Here is a 22,515-nt window from a genome sequence, read left to right as displayed (position 1 = left end):
TCCAGTTCTGGAGGCCCTGTTACAAGAGAGATATGGATGTGCTGGAAGGTGTCCAGAGAAGGGCCACGAGGATGAGCAGAGGGCTGGAGCACCTCTCCTATAAGGACAGACTGAAGGAGTTGGGGCTGTTCAGTATGGAGAACAGAAGGCTCTGAGGTGACCTAATTGTGGCCTTCCAGTATCTGAAGGGGGCCTACAAGAAGGCTGGGGAGGGACTTCTCAGGATCTCTGGTAGTGATAGGACTAGGGGGAATGGAATGAAGCTGGAGGTGGGGAGATTCAGGCTGGATGTGAGGAGGAATTTCTTCACCATGAGAGTGGTGAAGCCCTGGGAGGTGGTTGGGGCACCGTCCCTGTTTAAGACCAGGCTGGATGAGGCTCTGGCCAGCCTGGTCTAGTGTGGGGTGTCCCTGCCCATGGCAGGGGGGTTGGAACTAGATGATCCTTGAGGTCCTTTCCAACCCTGACTGATACTATGATACTATGACTTCATCCAGTTTAAGACCAGAGATAACTGCAATTGTCCTGGACTAGCCTTCAGTAATCCCAAGATTTTTTGTGGTATCTACAGCCTCCTCCAGAATGTTGTGCTTGGGTCTTTTTGCTTCATTCTTTTTGCCCTGATCCTTTAAGCCAGTGCCCTCATCTCTGTCCTCCATGTTCAAATGTCTCAAAGTGCAGTTTGATGGATTAAGAGAACCATCTTAAGGCATGCCCTCTCCTTGTTGAATTCATAGCACTCAGCTCTGCCAGCCACAAGTCTGGCACCCAGTTTGGCACTGTAGATTTTGCCTTCCCTTATATGCATGCTCATTACACTACAGCTTTCACACTCATGTAATACACCCAGTTATACCTCTTTACTTTCTTCTCTTCTTAGAAGATTAATCTCTTCTTTATGATGACTGTAAGGCCTAATTACCGGACTTCTTCAATGCATATCAAATGCCGCTGTCAACCTCCTTACACTTGAAAGTAAACCTGAACATGTCATCCTCACCCAAAACTGTATTTGTTTCAAAATGCAGATCAGGGGGGGGAAAAAAAAAAAAAAAAAAGAGGAAAATCCTTTTGTTCTGCAAAATTCTTCCTGGGCTTTATCCAGTTTATCTCATGTTCTATTCCTTTCTCCCACTACCTCTTTCATGTTACTGAAGCAAAGACCTCATAGTCAAGGAAATGTTTGTCAGTTCATATTATACCACTGCTGTTTTCCTACTGTTCAAGAAAGAGTTTAGATTTCAAGAAATTACAATCTGCTTTTTCATGAAGTAAAATTAACAAAGGTTACTTAAAGCAGCTAGACATATATAAATACACTTAAATACATACACATATGTGTATACACACACTTTAATGAGTTATTTCCTGAGTGCTTTCTGGCTCTAGCAGGTATCATACAGAGAAAACCTGAGAGATTGTTGCACAAGAAACCCATGCTTTACAGCTCACTATCACTCAGTGAAATCTTCAGCACTGGGACTAGTATCTGGGCTTCCTCTGAAACTTATGGGGAGAATGAAACAAGTAAAAATGCATGAGGCACTGATTAAACTCCATTAGAAGAAGGAAGATGTGGTAAGTCTCAAGAATTTGGGAAGTCCCACTGTAAAAAGATGTTTGAACTATGTTTCTGTTGCTAAGTAGAACAGGGCTGAGAACCCTTCTCTGGTCCTGATGCTAAGTGGGATTTGTCACTAAGTCACTGGGCCCAGAGTGGACCTGTATGGTTTTAGTTCTGAATTTGAGAGGTGATGGGGGGGGGGGGGGGGGGGGGGTGTATATATATATAATATAGGGATATATATATATATATATATAATAAAGGGATGCCTTTGAAACTGTTCAAGCTATATTTTCACAGTGTGAAGCTGAAGGAAGTTGTGAACTGAGAGCATAGAAGGGCTCCTGGAACTGCAAAAACTTTTAGGAGAGTGTTGGAGGACTGCAATAGTGCAGGATGGAGAGAGACAAACCCAGTGCCATGTAGTGCATACTGCACCTTAGGAGTGATCCCATATGTGTGTGGCACCCCCAAGCACTGTTTGAGAAAGATCACAGTCAAAGCTGTACTTGGAAGTGTACTGGTAGCTGCACCATGTACTTGAGTTCATGCATCCTCCTTACCCTCTGCAGCATGAATTAATGGAATACCATTTGGGGGTGATGGTGCTGTTTGGTTTTGGTTGGTTTGTTGGTTCATTTTGGTTTCATTTTGGAAATAAAATATCCATGATGCATTTGAGCTGATTCAAGAACCTGTGAATTAAAGTGGAGAAGACTTCAAATGACAGAGGCAGAATTCACTCAGAGAATAGAAGGCTGAAACAATACACAGAAATAAATATAGAATGCTGACACATGTTGACACAAGTTCAGAAGTGGCAAATTTTCCATTGGAAAGTTGATCAGCTCTAACTGATATTAAATTATCTAACCTATCTACCTTTCCATGAAGCTTTTCCTGTTGGAGTTTTAACCTGTATGCAAAACTTCTGAAAGTAATGCAAGACGTGACAAGCAAACTAAATTGCACTTCCTACTTTCTGTAAATAAAGCAATTTACTTATTTATTACAAACACCTTTGGGACTCAGGTTTAACTGAATGCATTCTGAAATATTACAAAGTTTCCCTTACAACTAATAATTGCTTTGGTTTTAGTTGATGCTGCCTTGTTTGTTTTTATTTATTGCCAATAGCAAATTGTAGCAATTATTTAAAAGGGAAAAGATCCAAAACAAGAACAGATTCCAGTTCAATGAGTCAGAGCCTTTGACACTAATCTCTGTGCATATTATTTGCTAACACTACATTGCATTTCAGCATTCCTTAGTCTTGCAGAATTTCAATAATGGATGTGTTTATGGGCATACTACACTTCATAGACCAAAGAAGAGCTTATGCAAAATGTTTCTATAGGGAAGGGGGAAAAGTAATGTATACATCTGTAAATAGTGTTTACTCATTGGTTCATGACGAGAATACCTGTGTCTGGGGCCCACCTCGAAATGAGAGCTTTGGCTGTTTTACAGACTGTGCTTGTTTGTCTTGCCATGGGATAGATTCAGCTCCCCAAAGACCTCTAGTGCCATTATGTACCAGGAAAGCGACATCAGTTCTGCTCAGTTGCAGGTAGAGCAGGGTAGGAGGTTGCTATTAATAAGACAAAGAATTTCTTGTCATGGTGATGATCTATCTGAACCAGTTTCGACAGCGCTGGGAGGGGGACAAGACCAGGCTGAACCTGCCGGGAAGACTAAAGGGCATTAAGGACGAAGACTCGCTTTCTCTCGGCAGCAGCCGGAGCTGAGTGGTAGAGCCCTCTAGTGAGATTTCTCTGACTGGATCTCCCCTGCGGCCCCGTGGAATCGGCCTCAACCCAGCCTGGGGCCGGAGGAGCAGTTTTCGTTCCCAGGGGGAAGCCGAAATTGCCGCTGCAGGAGGCGGACGGAGGTTTACCTCCCTTTGGCCATCGCCCTCCACGCCCTGGCGAGGGATCGCGGGGTCTCTGGGCCGGGGGAGCTCATCTGCGGCACTGCTAACTGAGCGGCTGCCTAAACTTCGGCGGTACCTCCGCCCCAGGACCCCTCTGGCCACTGCGCCAGGGGTGCCTGTTCTTGGTCCCCGGCCCCGGGGCGGGCATCGCGCACCCACGGAGAGGGCAAGATCATGACCGAGCCCGTCGCAACCGTCAGATGCCTGACGGGGGAGGACAGGAGGGAAGGGAAGGCAGTCTGTTCCTAAAAATACTCCCAGGCCAAATCCCCGTGAGCCAGGGATGGAGACGGTAACAAAAATGCCTTGCATCAGTAGGAACAGTGAGCAATCTTAGTGCTTTCCTCATCATCTTGGAATAATCAGCGGAATTAACTGAGGTCGGGGAAACAGGCTCTTGGGTTAGTTGTGGGAGGCAGTGAGAATAGGGGGCAGCCATTAAAAGAAACCTGATCGCTATTCATCAACTCGGAAGAGGGGAAAGGAGTGGGGGGGAGAAGAGAGACCTTCGTGGCTCGAGCTCATAGCGATCTGGTCTATCTCTGATCAAGAAGATCCCTGGAAATAAGAAGTTTATAAATATTGTCAAATTGATGCTTGTAGTGTGATTTAAGTTGTCAATCCCCCAGAAGCCCACCAGAAGTTTAAATTCAATGCCCTGCATTTCTGTCTAGTTATTGCAAATCCCCTAGGGCAGAAAGTTCTCTCTCCTTATTTTAACCATATGTGCCTTTTATTGTAGTTGTTGTCTTGTCTGTAAGCTGTACGTTGTCTGCTGTGCCGCGGAGCATCTGAGGCGGTCCCCGAAGCCAGCCAGGGCGAGGGACCTGGGTGGGCATCGGCACAGGCCCCCCACGCTCCCCCTCCCCGGGCCAACCCCCAGCCGGCAGTCCCCTCCGCGTGATCTGAGCCCTGCTGTGGGCCATGAACGGGGGACACTCCGGATCTGAACATAGATGCTGGGGGTAACGGCCGAGAGGGTTCTGCCCTTAGAATTGAATGGGAACTCGCATCCCCGCTCCCGAGATTGAGAAAGGATAATACAAAAGTAATCAGGACCGGCCGCATTAGATGGTTGGGGGGCTATCGGGTTTCAGGGGGAGGGCGGGAGGTTACAGTGCCTTGTGCTGAGGACACAGTGCCGCCCCCTGAGTCCCATTTCACCGGAGGGCGGCGGGGACGGGGACGGAAAGGTTCACCGAGGCCGGCTCAGTCACGTCGCATCAGGCCCCAGTCTCCTAATTAATACATCTCTTTCGAAAATGTTATTCGAGCATCTCAGGTCCAGCTGGCCGGGAAACGGCTCCGGGCTGCAAAGGACTGACGGATCTGCGGGCGCGGGGAACGGGGCCGCTCCCTGAGGCAGAGGCTGCGCTCCCGCCGGTGCCTCAACATAGCTCTCCCCCGGCCCACAGCACCTCGCTTCCCCGCCCCCCAGCCCAACAACGTTTTCTTTCAAGCGGAGTTTGTTAGCATAATCGAGTTACCCGCTACATATCTGAAATCCTTGGTCGGTCCCCTTGAGGAATAGCGCACTGCGCGCTGCAAAAGCTTTGAATTATTCCTTTCGTCCCAAATCACGGAACAGCAAGCTATTGTTATTTGCCTTAATTTAGTTATGGTCAGTGATCCTCCGTCATGTTTTCTTTTTCAGTCGGGGCAGGATCTTACTGCCATCTGTGACGGGATAGACCCCGAGATTTAAACAAAACGCAAAAATAAATAAAATCTTGGATAAATAACGGGAAGGTGGGAGGAACAACCCACGGTTCCAGGTTGTAAACTGCCTCTATGAATCCCGGGCAAGATCTGACCAGCAGAAAGGGCCGGGTCCCGCCAGGGAGAAACGTGCGCACCCTGGGTGCTGCGCGAAACTGGCTTAGCTCCCCCTCAGGTTCGGGAATAGGGGGCAGGTGGGCCTAGGATGCTGGTAAAGATCTCTATGATCCATTTTTAAAAGCTTGCGAGAATAACGGGGTTAATCGCGGCGGGCTTTCTGTCACGTTAAAGCCCTTCGATTTTAAGAGCAATGCATACTGCACCCCCGCCAAAGGAAAAAAAAAATATAAAATGAAAGAAAGAAACGAATACTTCAAAGTTGTTTGTCTTTTGCTTGCTCTCCCCGCAGTCCTTGCCACAGTAGTGGACATCTGCGAGGATGATGCGTTTCTTTTTGGCATGTGAAGTTTGCGGGGTTTAGCATTTGTTCCCTACTCCTGCCGATAAAACCTCCTAGAGAGCCGACGTCCCCTTGTCTTTCCCACACAGGCAGCCAAGGCAGACTGGCAGGAGCACTCGTGCCCTCGGCCCCGTAGAATGGGAGAAGAAGACAGGGAGACATTCCCCTGCCTCCCGCCTCTCCGGCACAGGATTTTTTTCGAGCCCAGCGGGCGGCATCTGTGCCTGTGTAACACGGACGAGGGGGTCTGCCGAGGCAGCGACTGTAGGGGCTTGTGGGAAGATGCAGGGCAAGAGTTTAGGTGAATCGTTTCCTGTCTTTAATGGTGTCTGTCATGGGAACGGTGCGAGCCTGCACCTTGGCGGTCCGCGAGGAGACAGTCGAGGCACATCCGAGAAGGAGATTTTCGGATGACTGCAGCGCTTTTGGCCCTCACTTGTGGACACAAATCAGTTACGGACAATGAAAGGCTCTTAGGAAGCCACACGACCACCCCCTTCTCGTCCCCCAGACAGTCTGTGCCCCGGTTAATGACCCGACTTTTTATTTCACTCGTATTTAACGATTAATATGTTGACACTCTCACGCTCTTTCGTGTGTGGCAATGACTACGCCAAGGGGTGAGGGCTCGTCACGAGTGGAACCTCGGGAAATTCATCGCCGAAATCAAGGCCCAATCCGGGGATGGAATGACCCCCTGGGCTTCTCCACCGGTCTGTAGCGGAGCTGGGCACACTTTTAGCCCGCGGTTAGATGAAGACATCCGGCAGCCGCCAGAAAAAAATGTTCCCGTCGGACTGGGGGCAAGCGTTAGTTGCGGTGAACCAGCTCTTTCGTAAACGCCAGAAACACAGCTCCGCGCCCGATCGTCTGATTCTCTCTCAAGTCGCTACAACTTGACTAGCTCCACGCTGTGGATTTGAAGCCAGTATCTGCTCTCCTAGCAGGTACAGGAAGATTATTTAGTTTTTCGTTTCCCTAAAGTTAAAAGCAGTTATGCAGAATGTGGCATCAGATGTCACTAATTTGCAATTGCTTTGGGACGCAAGCTGATACAGGGTGCTCGGGATGGGACTAGCCCTGCCTTTACCTAGCGCTCTGGGAAATCTGCAGCCTGGCTCAGGCAGCCTAAAGTGAAAGCGTCTACGGAGGGGCTGGCGTGGCGGTTCTGTACTCACATTTTAGGCTATTAGAAGGCACTTTCTCAGATCTAAGTCCATGCAACAGGTTTTGATATCTCCTTTCCGGATAGGGCGAACAGCTGCTCCCGTTCAGATTCAACCTTCCTGATTATGAGATAGGAGAGGAAGCGGAGTCAAGTATACCCCTAATAAACGTGGGGCGACCGAATGCGAGAAGGAGGGGAGTGGGGAGCAGGTCAGACCCCGCTAGCGCTCTTCTGTGTTGCCACGGTCCCCATCGCGGGAGACAGCGGACCTGTGTTCTGTTCTCTCTCGCAAACGGCACAGGGTGTGTGAGCAACCGTCGGGGGCTGGAGGGGGATTTGTGTTTCTCTCGCCGTTTCTGCTCGGAGTAACGTTTGTAATGGATCGGTTCTGCTGTCCCGTGATGTTCTGCTGCAGCGCCGGCTGTGAATTATCCAGCTGCTTAGGGTGGGTAGGAAGCGCTGAGATCGAGATACTTTTGTTTACAAACAGGAGCAGTTTAAATCCTGCAGAAATCGGCCAGCATCGAGGTACTATGCGGCCGAGGGCTCATCTTGTAGAAGGACCGAGGGAGAATCATGCAAGTAGGTTTTATGGACCCATCATCAACATCCCCAAATTTTGTTTTAAACGAATTTGAGCGCGCTCTCTCTTGCCCTGCAAAGGACTCCTCTTTATTGCGTTCCCGGGAGATCCAGGGCGGAAACTGCCCGCTTTCCACTGCTTCTTTGTGGCAGCACTGGGGAGAAGCCGGACAGGTAGCTCGACTCGCAGCTTCCAAGGCGGGGCGCGCTGAGAAAATACAGATGCAAGAACCCAGACACGCTGGGAGCTAGCTGGACGCGGGCTGATCGGCTGGCCCCCTCTTCCTTCTGCCTCCATCCCCTGCAGCGTTTCTCCTGGCCGTAGCCCTGAAGCGGCTTCCCGCCGGGGCTGCCGGGAGCGGCCAGGCTGCGCGCCGCTACCCCGGCTTCGCCTTCCCCTGGTAACGGCCGACACGAACACTGCATACTTCGGCGGCGGAGGGTCAGGCTGCGAGGCGGGGAGCTACAGCCTGATCTCTTGTGCCTTCGCTAACTTCCTGACGTGTCAGGGTGACTACAAAGGTACCGTGACAGGAACACACAATTGCAGAGACTTCTCCTGTCTGGGTAGCAAACGGAGTTAAAAAGCCTTGGTGAGTTAATAATTATTTATCCGCAAAAAGGGAACAATAAAGGCCACGGAAACTGCCCTGACTTTGCGACCAGGAGCGTCCTCCTTCACCAGGGCGAACCCCGCCGCCACGTCCTCGGCTGTCCCGTTCGCCTAGGTAGGGATCGCCCTTCGCTAGGTCATCTCATCCGCTCATCCCCACAACAATCTTCCGGCTTACACAATCACTCTCCCTCGCCTTTCGCTTTGTGCAGACCGAAAAGGGCGGGAAAGGATACGAGTCCCTGCCCCGTGCAGGCAGTACACATAAAATGCGGTGTGTAATGGGCACGCGTGGGTGATAACGGTCGGCTTAATCACCCGAAATGCCTCCGATTTTCACACGTGTTCCTGTCCTGGATAAAACACCTCGACACGCTCCTGGAAACCAAGTAGAAATAAGTGCCCGTAGTCCAGTGATCACAAATGCCAGCGCCCCGCACACTGGAGGGTGGTGGGACATGGCCCCTTAATGGAGAGGCAGTCCTTCCCTAGTCCTGTACCATCATGCCTCCTCCTAGCTCCCGGGCAGGTACGATCAGCGTGTAATAGGATTCCAGGTCACGAACAGGGTCTCTATTGTACATGAGAGGCCCCTTCCCTATAAAACTCTCAAGACAGTTGTTACTGGGCGCTGGGGAGGGGATTTAAGCCAATGTGTTTAGAAAGAAACTTTCTGCAAGGCCCAGAGACAGTGTTTTCTCCCCACGGCACCCTCGCGTGCCTGGGACGGCAGAGCCCGCGGTCCGAAGCGATGGTGTTGGGATGCGGTAGCAGGGGGAGGAGGCTGCGGGATCCAGACTGGGCTATGGTGCTGGGACGCGGCTGCGGGGCCCGGGATGGGGCGGCGGCTCCGTCCCGCAGCGCCGCAGCGCCCTGCGGCGAGAGACAGAGTCCTGGGCTCCGCTCTCCGGCGCTGCCTCGCTCCCCCGACGGGCGCCTGCAGCGTCAATCATGGCGGAAATTTCTCCCTCGCAAGCTAATATCTCAGCTCGCAGGGCCGCCTCTGAGTAGATCTGAGCAATCTGTCAACCCAGCCGGGGAGCCACCTCAAAACAGATCGGGTTACCCCTGATTGACAGCGTCACCATGGCAAATAATTTGACTAAAACTATTGTCTTCTCCTGGCAGTCCCCGGGTCAGATAACCGGACCAATCACAGCGCGGATAATCACTTTTCATGCCAGCTTAGAATAATATTATTAAAAAAAAAAAAAAAGGGGGGGGGGGGGGGAGAGAGAGAAACAAAGGGGGAAAAAACTCCGAGAGGGAGAGGAGCGAGGGAGCAGGGCTTTACCAGTATATTATGTGGGATCTTGCGGCGGCGGGGGGTGGGGGGGAAACAGGGAGATCCCAAACCGGCGGCCGAGGGGGGTGGGGGTGGGAGAGCCGCGGCCGGTGCGAGCGCTGCAGATAGGAGACAAAAGAGGCACGAAGTTACTCTCGCAAGTTGGACTTACAAAAAGGAGGCGGCCGCGGGGAAAAGCCGCCCGCACTCGGGCTCCCGAGACTTTCTTTTTTTGCCTTCGCTCTTGGCCTTTTTTCCTAGGCTACCGCGGCCGCCCAGGGGCCGGGCGCCGCCTATGGCCGCGGACCCCCGCGCCCGGCCGTGACGCCCGAGAGGGCCCCGCCGGGCGCCACCGCCCCGGGGCTGGCCCCGCATGCCGGGCGCTGCCCGCCGCCCCGCGCCGCTCCCCTCTATGCAGCCGTAGGGTGTGCGGTGGGGCAGGGCTCACCATGTCGATGCTCCCGACTTTTGGCTTCACCCAAGAGCAAGTGGCCTGCGTCTGCGAGGTGCTCCAGCAAGGCGGCAACATCGAGAGGCTGGGGCGGTTCCTCTGGTCCCTCCCTGCCTGCGAGCACCTTCACAAGAACGAGAGTGTCCTGAAGGCCAAGGCAGTGGTGGCCTTCCACCGGGGCAACTTCCGCGAGCTCTACAAGATTCTGGAGAGCCACCAGTTCTCGGCGCACAACCACCCCAAGCTGCAGCAGCTCTGGCTGAAGGCGCACTACATCGAGGCGGAGAAGCTGCGGGGGCGACCCCTAGGGGCGGTGGGCAAGTACCGGGTGCGCCGCAAGTTCCCTCTGCCCCGCTCCATCTGGGACGGCGAGGAGACCAGCTATTGCTTCAAGGAGAAGAGCCGCAGCGTCCTCCGCGAGTGGTACGCCCACAATCCCTATCCGTCCCCCCGAGAGAAGCGTGAGCTGGCTGAGGCTACCGGCCTCACCACCACCCAGGTCAGCAACTGGTTCAAGAATCGCCGGCAGCGGGACCGCGCCGCCGAGGCCAAGGAAAGGTACGGCTCCCTCTGCGCCCCGCGCGCTCGCAGCTCCCCAACTTCGCCCCTCGCCCTCTGCTTTCAGCCCTAGCTATGGAGAGGCCCGCGGGACGACACGCCCGGGACTGGACAGGCTGTCCGGGGCGGGGGCGTCCAGGAAAGCAGAGGCGAACGAGGGGTGCTCGGCGAGGTCATTTGTCCGCCAAAAGTAGCCCCAGAAGAAGCGACTAGGACACCTGCCCCGCCGAGACGCTACTCCCTGCGTAGCGGGAGTGGCGGCCCCGAGACAGACCCTTCTGCTGGGAACGCTTGCCGCGGCTGGTGGCGACGCCCGGTTAAGCAGCGCGGCCGTCTCCTTCCCGACGCAGTTCGGCCGGGCGGCGGGGCCGGAGGTGTAGGTCCGCGGCATCTGAGGCTGGCTGCAGCGGCGCTGAAGGCGAAAACTTTGCGCCCCGCATGGTTCGAAGCATGGCCTTAAGGGTTACCCAGGTGTAGAGAGGGAAATCTGGGAGAGTCTGGGCACTGTAAATGGTGGTTTGCAAAAACTACCTCTAACTTCGGCTTCTGGAGGTGGAGTGAGGCATTGACCAGAGCAATTTCTTATTTCGCTCACAATATGGCAGTTCGTGGTCACTGCCCAGCAAGGTGCCCATGAATACATGTTAATACGTGTATGTTTGTATACCGAGCGTGACTCCGAAAGTGTGTCTTTCTCGTTAAATAGAGTGAAGGGACCATTAATTTCTGGACAGAGGTTAAATACCTCCGTCCTCGGATATTCACAATTACTTTTCCGTCAGCATTCCCCGTTGCCTTAGGAAGGCGGGATGAAGAAAAAAGATTCCTCTAACTGCCCAGTGGCTCCCCACTAGCTCGCTGAATTGCCTGGTCCATACGGATCGAATGGTAGGACCTGAGCTGTTGATTACCGGATTAGATAGCACCCATAGATCCTTCCTTCCGAGGAGACTCCTTTTTTTTTTTTTATATATATAGACATATATTATGTCTAATGTGGTTTGGAAATGGCCAGATCCGCGGCCGCACAGTTGTGCGGCCCGGCAGGTTCGGGTTCAGTACAGATTTGCTCCATACATTTCCCAAAACAGTGCTAGAACTTTAATTTTCCTTCAGATCCCTGCAAGTGTTGGTTAGATGTTAGGGAACCTTTTTATTGCTGATACAAGAGACTCACCTTCAAATATTCAAAGGAAATGAAGGTTGCGCTTACTTCCCAACACCCCCCGCCCCGGGGAATCCAATTTTAAAGATCCGCAGAGGAAAATAAGATTTTTCAGATTGAAAAATACCCTCAACTAAATATTACTCTTCAGACATTAGAAAACAGAACGTTCATGGGATTGTCATTCACTCGAGCTAACTTGTTTAAACAGAACTTTCATGCCTGATTTTATTTTTCGGCACAAAATGTCTCCATCCACATCCTGCGGCCCTTATTGAGAAAACACCACCAGTGGAATGGCTTCTCTTCTTTCAACCAGATCCTGCAGGATAGGGCCCCTCTGACAGATAGTGTGGTTTAAAGCTTCCGCAGGAGCTTCTACATAGATTCGCTATGCTTTCAGCGTTTCAGACAAGGCTTTCTAGGAGGGCTCTGTATAAAAGCCACGTTAACCTTGCTCAGATGGCTGCCCATCTTGCCCCTCTAATTTCGAAAAAAAAAAAATGCACTTTATATGTGTGTGTGTATAAATATATGTGTGTGAGAGAGTGTGTGTGCAAGAGCTTGGCCAGCCTCCAGCTATTTCTCCGTATTTACCCGGTGATGAATTCTGAAATTACGTTCTCCCTTTCCGAGCCGGCTGTCTCTGTCGGTAGACGCACCGTCTGGGCCGGCCCCGTCCGCCTCGGAGCCTCCTGGGCTGCCCCCTCCTCCACCCGGGGAGCAGCAGAGGGATGGCAGCGGGCGTGCAAAGCACTTCCCGAGAGGGCCGAGGTTAGCGAGTTAACTACGTTTGCTTGCCTTACCTTGCATATGGAGTTATGTTTTGAGGTTTAAGCTCAGGGCGATGGGAAAACCCCCCATCCAGTTCCTGAAGCAAACCCCTTTCCCTCCTGATTTGAGCCTGGGAGGCTCTGCTGCTGCTGCAAAGAGACATCCTGCCTGCACCCCGCCGTGCTTTGGCCTTCCCCGCAGAAATCGTGGCCGAACTTCTCTTCAGCACAAGAAGTAGTTTTAAAGTTAAAAAAAATCTTTCTTCTTGTTGGGTTTGGGTTTTGCTGTTGATGTGGCATTTGTTTGGTTTGGTTTCTGTATTTTTGGTTGATTGGTTGGGTTGGGGGGTTTTGTAGTGTTTTCCTCCTTTCCCTTCTTCCTTTCCCCCTCCCCACCCCCACCCCCCCCCCCCCCCCCCCCCCCCGCGCGCCCTTCCAAACTGTGCAAACGCTTTGGACGCAGAAAATGACATCTTGGCAAAGTGACACTTTCCTCTGGGCTAGTGGGAGACTCTGTTTACAAGCTCAGCAGACCTTAGACCTCTGTGCCAGATGAAGAGGCCTTGGAGGTTTGCAGAGTTTGTAAATCCACTGTTTCTGCACTCCACGCCGCCCGCTGCCCCGGGGACCCAGCGTCCCGGCGCTCGCCGCTCCCGCGGTACGCTTCCCGTAGCGGCGGCCACACGGTGATTTCCCTCCCTGTTTTGTGTTTCCTATAGGGAAAACAACGAGAATTCGAACTCCAACAGCCACAACCCGCTCTCGGCCTCGATGAACGGCAATAAGACAGTTTTGGGGAGCTCAGAGGACGAGAAGACGCCATCAGGGACCCCGGATCACACCTCCTCCAGCCCCGCGCTGCTGCTCAGCTCCAACCCAGGGCTGCAGCCCCTGCACAGCCTGGGACACCCCCAGGGCCCCAGCGCCATTCCTGTGCCCAGCGCCGACCCCATGCATCACCACAGCTTGCAGGACTCCATCCTCAACCCCATGTCATCCAACCTGGTTGATCTGGGCTCTTAAAACCGTGTACATGCTCCCTCCTTCGTACCAGCCTTCCTTTACTCTATTTTTCAACTTTTTTTTTTTTCTCCCTCTTTTTTTTTTTTCCTCTCCTTGATCTTACCAGAGACTTTGAAAGCAATGGCAAACTCTTTAGTGGGTGTGTTGTGCCCTTTGTCAGCAGGCTGGTTGCAGGTTTGGAAGATATCGAACTTAGCTGTAGACAATGATGTTGTGAAAAGCCTTAAGGGCTGCTTATAGGTGGTCTCAGGCATGTAAGGACTGTTGGACAGGAGATGTGATTGTCACAGCAGGCTGTAAGACTTTTTGGTGTAGCAGCTCTCTCCAGCCTTAACTTCACAAATCTCTTGGTGGTGTTCTCGATCGGGCCGGTCTGTGTGGGAAGAGGCACATTGTAACCTTTTCTTTTTTCTTGGGGTGGGGAGGAAAGGGGAGCCCAAACCCGCTGTTTTCCATGCTTGTTTGGAAGTTACACGTCGCTCCCGTTATCCTATTGTAGCTATGTATCCGTGGCAGGTGTACGATGTACAATTTCAACTAGGAATACAAAAGTTGTAGTCAAGTTATAGCAGCAACGCGCTCTAGGCAGACTCTGTAACCTTCTTGTAGCTGATGCTATGCAGAAAGACAGCTTCTTTGGCCTTGTCCACTCAGTGCTTTCGCCATTTGCTGCGTGGGAAAGGAGGCGATGGCCCGGCTCTGGCCCCAGAGGAAGGCAGGGGCAGATTCTCTCCTAAATGTGTAGTAAGGGCAGGAGGGGGCTTAAAAAAAAAAAAAAATTGCTGCTCAAGTTTAGACCTAAATGACAGTATCAACTGCAAGCCACTCAGTTTTGTCTATTGTTTATATTATGTGAATACATTATTTGGAAAATATTTCTGCTTTTATTTTATAATAAAATTTAGAAATCTAACTCGGCGTGCGGCTGCTTCACTCGCCCGCGGGGTGGGTTAAGGCTTAGAGGGAGCGGAGCAGACCGGACAGGCCGGTGGGCATGGGAGGCGGTGAACACTCGGGCGGTGTGGGGGGCCCCGGGGCTCAGCCTCAGGGGCCTCCCGCTCTGCCGGCGCAGAAGCGACAGGGTCTCGTCCCCTTGGAGGTCAGATGGCTTCCCGTTACCTCTGCCCCATTAGGGGCACCCAGCGGAGCGACTCCTGGGCATGTCCAGGGCCACTTCGGCCCACCCCGGGGAAAACGGGGAGGCGAAAGGACAGGGAAGGACTCACGGTGCGTGCCCGAAGGGGAGCGGGAAGGTGGCGTGGACGGAGCAGGAAGGGCCCGGGGGCGTGGACGGACAGGCGGCAGACTTTTCCGCGCTGGTGTCCCCTGGCCCCACTCCCCAGGGGCGGGTTTGGAAACTGAGTGGCCAGATCTGCGAGGTCCGGCATAGCTGGGCTGCCAATTCCTCTCCCGCGCCCGAGGGATCGATGCCGGGAAAGGCAATTCTATCATCCTCTCCTTTTTTTCCCCCCCCCCCCCTTTTTTTTTTTTTTAAATGTTATTTAAAAAAATTTTCCTTTCCCTTTTCTGTAAGGACAGGGTGGCAAAAGAGACAGGAAAGCTGTTTGCAAGTTTGCTTCATGAAAAGATAAGAGCTCCAAGTGATTACACTATAACTTGCACCCTCGCTACCAAATTCTTTGCTAGAAGCCAAGTGTGATACACCGTCTGTTTAAAATGTTCGTCAGAGCTTACGGTTTGGTTTTGGTTTACGTTTTGGTTTTGGTTTTTTCCCTTTCAAAATTAATTTCTTGTGAAAAATAAACCAATAAAATTATATGGCTTCAAGTGGGATAGAAATATGCGTAGATCAGCACAGATCGCATCCAGGTTTCAGACCCTAGTTGAATTTTCAATCAGTGGAAGTTTTGTGCCGGTGATGTCCTAATTTGATATAATTTGGGGCTGGATTAGCACCTCTGTGCTGTTGTGGACATCCATGGACATTCTCTGAGACCCGGTTAAAGTCTATAGAAGGGAAGGTATGGATCCCGATAACAGGGAGGATTTGCCTCAGAAAAAGAAGGCGTTTCTTATTACCGGTTATAAATCCAATGTTCTCTTTGTGATGGGGTGCAGTGGGATACATTGTCATGAAGGAGACAATATGGTATATTCAGGTTTATGTTTCTCACATTTCTCCTCTTTGGGGTAATTTTTCAGCAGTGGAGATGATGTGGCTGTTGCCTCTTCTGTGGGAGTTTACTAGTGTGGTCCTGTGTGCATTAGGATCTAAACAGCAGATCTTGTGATTTCCGTTGAGGGACATCTAATAATTTTAGCTACGAATTTTAATCCTTTGAAAACAAACATTTCACAAGCAAAGGAATCACTGCTTCCCAGGGCTATAGAGGATCCCTGCTCCCGGTAAAATAACATATGCAGTGGTCCGATGTTGTAAAGAATTAATTATTTGGCTAGCTAATTATTGGGTGGGGGGTGTTAGAATTAAGTTAGGGAAGAAAACCGGAATGCTTGGGTTAATAACACATGACATTGAGACTGAAATAGAGCCTTAAGGCTTTGCCTGATGGAGAAGAGAAAAAGAAAAAAAAAGGGGAAAGGAAGGAAGGAAGGAAGGAAGGAAGGAAGGAAGGAAGGAAGGAAGGAAGGAAGGAAGGAAGGAAGGAAGGAAGGAAGGAAGGAAGGAAGGAAGGAAGGAAGGAAGGATGGCAGTATGGGAGTGAGGAATGAAGAAAGGAAGGAAGGAGGGATGGAAGGAAGGAAGGAAGGAAGGAAGGGAGGAAGGAAGGAAGGAAGGAAGGAAGGAAGGAGGGAAGGAAGAAAGGAAGGAAGGAGGGAAGGAAGGGAGGAAGGAAGGAAGGAAGGAAGGAAGGAGGGAAGGAAGGGAGGAAGGAAGGAAGGGAGGAAGGGAGGGAGGGAGGGAGGGAGGAAGGAAGGAAGGGAGGAAGGAAGGAAGGAAGGAAGGAAGGAAGGAAGGAAGGAGGGAAGGAAGGAAGAAAGGAAGGAAGGAGGGAAGGAAGGGAGGAAGGAAGGAAGGAAGGAAGGAGGGAAGGAAGAAAGGAAGGAAGGAGGGAAGGAAGGGAGGAAGGAAGGAAGGAAGGAAGGAAGGAAGGAGGGAAGGAAGGGAGGAAGGAAGGAAGGGAGGAAGGGAGGGAGGGAGGGAGGGAGGGAGGGAGGAAGGAAGGAAGGGAGGAAGGAAGGAAGGAAGGAAGGAAGGAAGGAAGGAAGGAAGGAAGGAAGGAAGGAAGGAAGGAAGGAAGGAAGGAAGGAAGGAAGGAAGGAAGGAAGGAAGGAAGGAAGGAAGGAAGGAAGGAAGGAAGGAAGGAAGGAAGGAAGGAAGGAAGGAAGGAAAAAATTCAATAAAGAATAAACCCAAGAAGATGGACAACAATTTAAGAGACAGTATGAAAGCAGGATGGTGTTTATGTGGTCATATTGCACAGATGAGGAAGAATCAGATCAGGGAAAGTAAATGATGGGTTGACAGTGTGAGAAAGGTGCTTTGAAAATAAAGGGCAAAGAAAACTGTAAATTGCAGCTAGGATCACATATTGGGAGAAAGGAAGAGAGGACAAGTCACTGAAGTCAGTTCAAGATAGAAACAGAACTCATGTGGTAAGAAAAAAGTTTATCTCCAGGTCAGCCTAGCATGTAAGAGTGCACACAGCTTAAAGCCAGATGATGGGACATGTGTAATGCAGCCTGACACTCTGTACATGTTAAAACTCATTTTATCAGGCTGTACTTGCCTTAGCAATGAGGTTTGGTAAATTAGCCCAAATCCCCCTGATTTTCCACGCACCAAAAAAAAAACCCAAAAAAACCCCCCACCAAACCAAAAAGTTCCTGATAGAGGAATATGCCAAAACTGACCTGACTAATCCTTTAAACAGATTAGTCATGATTCACTGGCATTACATTACATGAGGCATAGCTCATCTCAGAGCTGGTTGTTTGCAGCATATGTGTGCAGAGTTCAGGGCATAAATAAAAAAATGGTCCAGACCCAGCAGGTTTTACCCATGGGTCTCTCCTTGTCTGCCCCCACATTGAGGCTAGGATGTGGCAGGCAAATCTCACAGATGAGCTCTTATAGGTTGGACACCTGGGGAAGAAGCTGCTCTCTGCCTTTCTTGTGTGTGCACACATATATACAGATATCTGCATACACACACGCACATATATAAAAGTAGTATTTGCCCTCAAACTAAACGCTTACCAAATCAGAAAATGAATGCTGCATTTACAGACCCCAGAACTGAGAGTTCAAAGGAGTAACTCCTTAAGGATTGCAGGGCCCTAAGTATTCACTCTGTACTAGAGCAGATTTGTTCTGCTGGGAAGTCCTGTACTTTATTACATGAGTATTAACTGTCCTGGTATTGTGTTTGAGAGAATTATGAGAGGAACTGCACATTTGAGACAGAGGTCAATTTGGTCTGTCCTGCCAGGGTGCAGCTCATCACCCCCCTGGGGAAATACTGATGAAGATGAAGGAAGAAAATCTCATCAGGATAATGAAGATGTGACATAGTCCCCAAAAGGGCACATGACACTTCACTGGGTACAGGAATCAAGTTTGTTGGAATAAGAGGCTTCCCTGAGAGTAGGGGAGTATATGTCAAGTCTTTCTGGTTAAACACCTTTTCTCTGCAAGACCTTGCAGGTCTTGGGGGTAAACAGGGCCCTCTGGAAAACATGTTTGTATCTCAACTACAGGGCTGTGTGGCTGCATTTTCCTTTGGATAATATAAGACATTTTGGAGAAATTCAACACAAACTACGTGAGAGAAGTCTTCTGCTCGGCATATTACTGGTGGGCTGCCCCACAGAAAGCTGTATTGCTTGTTTGCCTCCTCATCCCTGTCTCAGCAGTTTGGGCCTAGCTGAAGTCTCAGTGTGTGTTTGATGGGGGCTTTTCCAGCCCTGGAATGAAATGCCTTGAAAATGCCCCTGCCTGCCCAGAGATGTTTGCATAAGGAACTTGGCCTCCTGTTACCAGACCCGGAAATAAAATCTATTGCTTTCTTTAGGAGAAACAAATGCAACCCTGTATGAGCAAGATATTGCCTTGAACAAACCTCACTTGAGCATGACAAATAATGTAGGAGGATAGGGATGAAAACACTGGCCACTGGCCCTCACTACAGAGCACTTTAACTTCCTCTGCTTAGTGAATCAAAACCCTGTGGCTCAGCCAGCCAAGAAAAATACACTGAAGGGAACTTTCAGTGCTTCAGCACACAAGGAAAAGGTGAGGGTTTTGTCTGGAGGAAAGTAGCTCTGGGGTTTGGAAAAGAACATACTAAAATTAAGGATCTGGGCTGAGCTGTCAGCTTCTCATTTTGCAGCAGAAAGTGGGGCTCAAAGCTCCCCCTGCACCGGGGAGACGGCTCCATGCTCTGGAAGGTCTATCTCCCTCCCACTTAAATAAACGGGAGAGGGGGTTTGGTTTGGTTTTGGTGTTGTTTGTTGTTGGTTTGTGGTGGGGTTTTGGGGGAGTGAGGGGGTGGGGGCTGGGGTTGTGTTTTGCTTGTTTGTCTGAGTTTTAGAGGATATTTTTTATTATTAAAGTGTTTTGTCCTTTGCTTGCTTTGGTTGGGGTTTTTGTTTTGTTTCTTTCTCTCTTTTTAGGCTTTGGGCTAGTGTTCCATCTCCATCTCTAAATACCAAATTCGCCTTTATTCAGAATCCGTGTGCCACATAGATGCTCCCGCTCTGTGCCCGGGAGCACCAGGAGTTAGTGACTGGTGGGTGAACTGGGCAGCAGAGCAATGAGCTCTTCCTGTCTCCAGCCCAACTCCTTTACTCCTTAAAAAAAAAAAAATAAATTACAGGCACACGAAACCAAATTAGGACTTCACCCAGAGTTTGGGAATCAGAGGGAAACACAGAGCTAAGGCGAACAGACAGGTAAAATGTTAGTTACATCAGCAAATGGTGCTGCTCAGTAGAAGGAGGAGAGAGAAGAAATCACTTGGAAAGATGAAAATCGCACATGTGCTTCTGATGACCCCATTAGATGCGAAGTCCTCCAGGAAATACATATTTGAAACAGCCAGGAAAAACAAACATGCCTTTTATAGACTTGCTTGTCCCGCCATGAAAAATGCAAACCTCGGTATGGTGCGTGTGTATCTAGGGGACAGGAAAGAGGAGGGGGGAATAGATTTTGTAAAGAACCCGATGAAAGCTACCTTCATCAGGAAAATTCATCTGTGCTGCCCTGCTCTCCAAAAAAATAGGCTGCAGCGTGAAAACTGAGGCAGTAATTACAGCTACCGCGTGAGACGGACAATCTGAGCCTGAATGGTGACTGTCAGGAGCCCGTCTGGGTGTCAACACAGGCAAGACAGGCTGGTAACTGTGAGGAAGAAAAAACCCCGGGGGTGTGAAGAATTAAAAACCAGTACTTTATGAAGCTTACAGTTCACCGTAAAGTTGGCCAAAGTCCAGTGAATCATATTGGAAGAGCAATTTCTAGTCCTGCAGGACTTTATGTCTAAGCAGAGATGTCCCAAATCCCTTCTTTCTAGAGGCTCGGTTTAGATGCGGTTGCGCTGGGGAGAGCGCAGAGACTCGATGCGAGATCACTTTACCAGAAAAGGCATCATTGTTTATTCCTCTCACCGCCGATCATCCTGCCCATGGAGCCGGGCACAGTGACCGGGCAGGCTCTGAACGACCCCTTTCCCTCTATTCACTGCGGCCGCGGCACGGCCCCGGCCTCTGCAAAGAAGGGGCAGCTCCACGCACGCCTCTCGGCACCTCTTGTCTCCTCTGCGGGGCTCGGCTTTCCCTGATGCTTGGCAAACCCCGGCGGCAGGAGCCCTGGGGAGGGTTGTCTGGCAGTGGCAGCGGGCCGCAAGTGTCACCCACACCGTTCTTCATCATAAGGAGACGGGAGCATAGACAGCAATTGACCCGTCGGAGAGACGTTTCTCTCTGCACACCTCAGGGTGCTGCCAAGGACGGTGTGCAGGTGACTGACCCTCTCTGGTTCCGTGGGTTGCGTTTAATCAAAGGAGTTTAAATATCGTTCCCCTGTTATCACCGGCGATAACATTACCAAAACCTGAGAGAATGTCATCCTCTAGAGAAGCCCTACCCGACCACCGAGCAGGGTCGAGCCGGGAACCCTCTTCTCTTCACTCAGGCGCCGTGAAACCGAGCGGCTGCCAGCTCTTGCCGCCGGAGCTGCCCGTGCCGCGACAGCCGAAGCTGCCTTGTCGGGAAGAACTGGCTGCAGGCTGCTACCCTCCGACTGCAGGCGAGGATCTGCTCACTGTTGCCCACTCCGTCTAGCTCACCTCGCTGCCCACGACCGAAGCCTGAGGAGAAAGGGCAAGGTCACGGCCTCCCTGGGGCAGCAAGCGCGAAGTACTCAGGGGCTGCTGGAGCGGGGGGAACAGATCTGGGGCTGCTGCGGGGGCAGGGGTAAGGGGGTGTCTCCCCCGCTGCACTCCGCAACACTGAACACTACGCTGCCAGTGAGGCCGCTTCTCGTGTTGAGACAGAGGGAACACGTAAAAGCTGGAACACCGTAGAGCGCACACACAACGAAATTATAAACAGCTGGAAAGTCAGTAAAACTCTCAGAATCAAGTGAAAGCAGACGTGGGGCAGGGAGGTGGTAGCAGCGCAGCGCGGGGCGCGCAACCGTGATGGCCGTGAAGAGAGTGTCATGGGGGTAGGCTCCGTCCCTCCGCAGCTCACCTCGCTGCCTTCCTAAGTTAGAAGGGCCAGAGCTCTACGATCCCATCTCACTTAGCGATTTTGGCAGAAACCGAGGCGGTCTGAAACAGAAGGCAATGCTGAATCGAGACGGTCGGAAGCAGGAGGTGATGTTGACACCGGTCTCTGATGCTGTGGAGGTGCGCGGAGCCGGGCTCCGTCTCCCCGATCATGCCTAGAAAATGTCAGTGTCTTCATAGGTGCGACAAACACTGCACGGTGCCGTGGCTCTGCGGGGTGATCTAGGTCTGAGAAAAGACCCAAGCACCTTTCTGTTTAGAAGAGAATTTTGGTGGCTTTTTTGGGGGGTTGTTCGTTTGTTTGTTTGTTTGTTTGTTTGTTTGTTTGTTTGTTTGTTTGTTTTTCCCTGTTCGGAAGAGCCCGGCACAGTGAAAGACACGGTGGCTCCCACCTACAAGTTACCACTTTGTGGTGGTTATTTCTGCGCGTCTTCGAGACGCCGTCGGCGCGGGGAATCTTCGGAGGTGGAGGGCGGCCAGTCGCTCTCCCGTAATTACTCTAAATCGGGTGTTTTTATTACCTCGACTAGTGCCGGGCGGTGGCAACTGAAGCCGCCTTGGCGGTGCTCACTCGGAACCGCTGCCGCCACCGTAAATTTGAAACAAACACTCGGCGGGGGAGGGAAAGACGGGGCAATTGCCCTGCCCATCCCTACCTCCTGCTACGCCCTGCATGGCCGTCGCTGGAGGTTCCTCACTAAACCCGTTCGTCGTATGCCTGGCTGCTTGGATGGGTTTGCGGAGACCAGTCGCTCCGCATCGCCTCGCTACGACAGAGGAGTGGAGCAGTGTCCGTGGCGGGGAGCAGGTTCCCCTGCCTGCTTTTCACCGACACTGCGCCTCGAGGCCACAAAATGCCCCCCGCTCCGGTCGATATGCAGTGAGGTGGTCCCCAGCCGCCTCCCCCCAGGGCCGCACCACTTGCGTGGGATCAGGGAGCTGGAGGAACTCTGCCAAAGGCTGCAGTGTTAATGCTAGAGAAGGCTTAAGCCTGTTGCCGACCCACTCGGTTGGTCTGTGCTGCCATTTTGATGATATCTCGCTTCTGGGGGCATTTTATGGCTGGGAGAAATCTAATCCAGTGAAGAAAAAGGGAGAGAATACTGTTGGCATTGAATGAACTCCGTGTGGTAATCTTTGGGCAAATGCGGGGCTTCCATGATAACGCAAAAGTGTTTTCTCGTAGAGTCTGCTCATACTCTGAAGGGAGGCAAAGACACCATTTAAGAAATCCAGCTGGTTGCAAATACATTTATCTCTCAGCTGGAATGATTTAATGGATCAGTATCGAGTAACAGTCCTGGAAAAATAGCCTCCTAAAAAAGTAGAGATAAATCCTGATTGAATAATAGTAAATGAAAACCGTGGATTACAGTGCCTACAAGACAGCTGGTTTGGTTTGGGTTCTTTTTGTCCTGCAGTCCTAGAAAGATGCTGCCTTAGAGGGGGCAACAGAGCTGACAAAGCCCCTCATGTCATTTTGATGTTGGAGTGACAGGTAGC

At 51.2% G+C, this 22,515-nt stretch overlaps 1 protein-coding gene across 1 annotated transcript; it reads left to right on the top strand.

The window, feature by feature from the left end:
* Positions 1-9,375: 9,375 nt before the first annotated feature.
* SIX2 (SIX homeobox 2) lies at positions 9,376-14,201 on the top strand. The gene is made up of 2 exons (XM_009904030.2): positions 9,376-10,333; positions 12,991-14,201. Exons 1-2 carry the CDS (start codon positions 9,774-9,776, stop codon positions 13,292-13,294), a joined length of 864 nt encoding a protein of 287 aa, XP_009902332.1. The 5' UTR covers positions 9,376-9,773; the 3' UTR covers positions 13,295-14,201.
* Positions 14,202-22,515: the final 8,314 nt, after the last annotated feature.

The sequence above is a fragment of the Dryobates pubescens genome, chromosome 16, assembly GCF_014839835.1.
Source record: "Dryobates pubescens isolate bDryPub1 chromosome 16, bDryPub1.pri, whole genome shotgun sequence".
Lineage (NCBI taxonomy): Eukaryota > Metazoa > Chordata > Aves > Piciformes > Picidae > Dryobates > Dryobates pubescens.
Note: the sequence above shows the minus strand (reverse complement) of the source record. Positions and strands in the feature narration are given on the sequence as shown.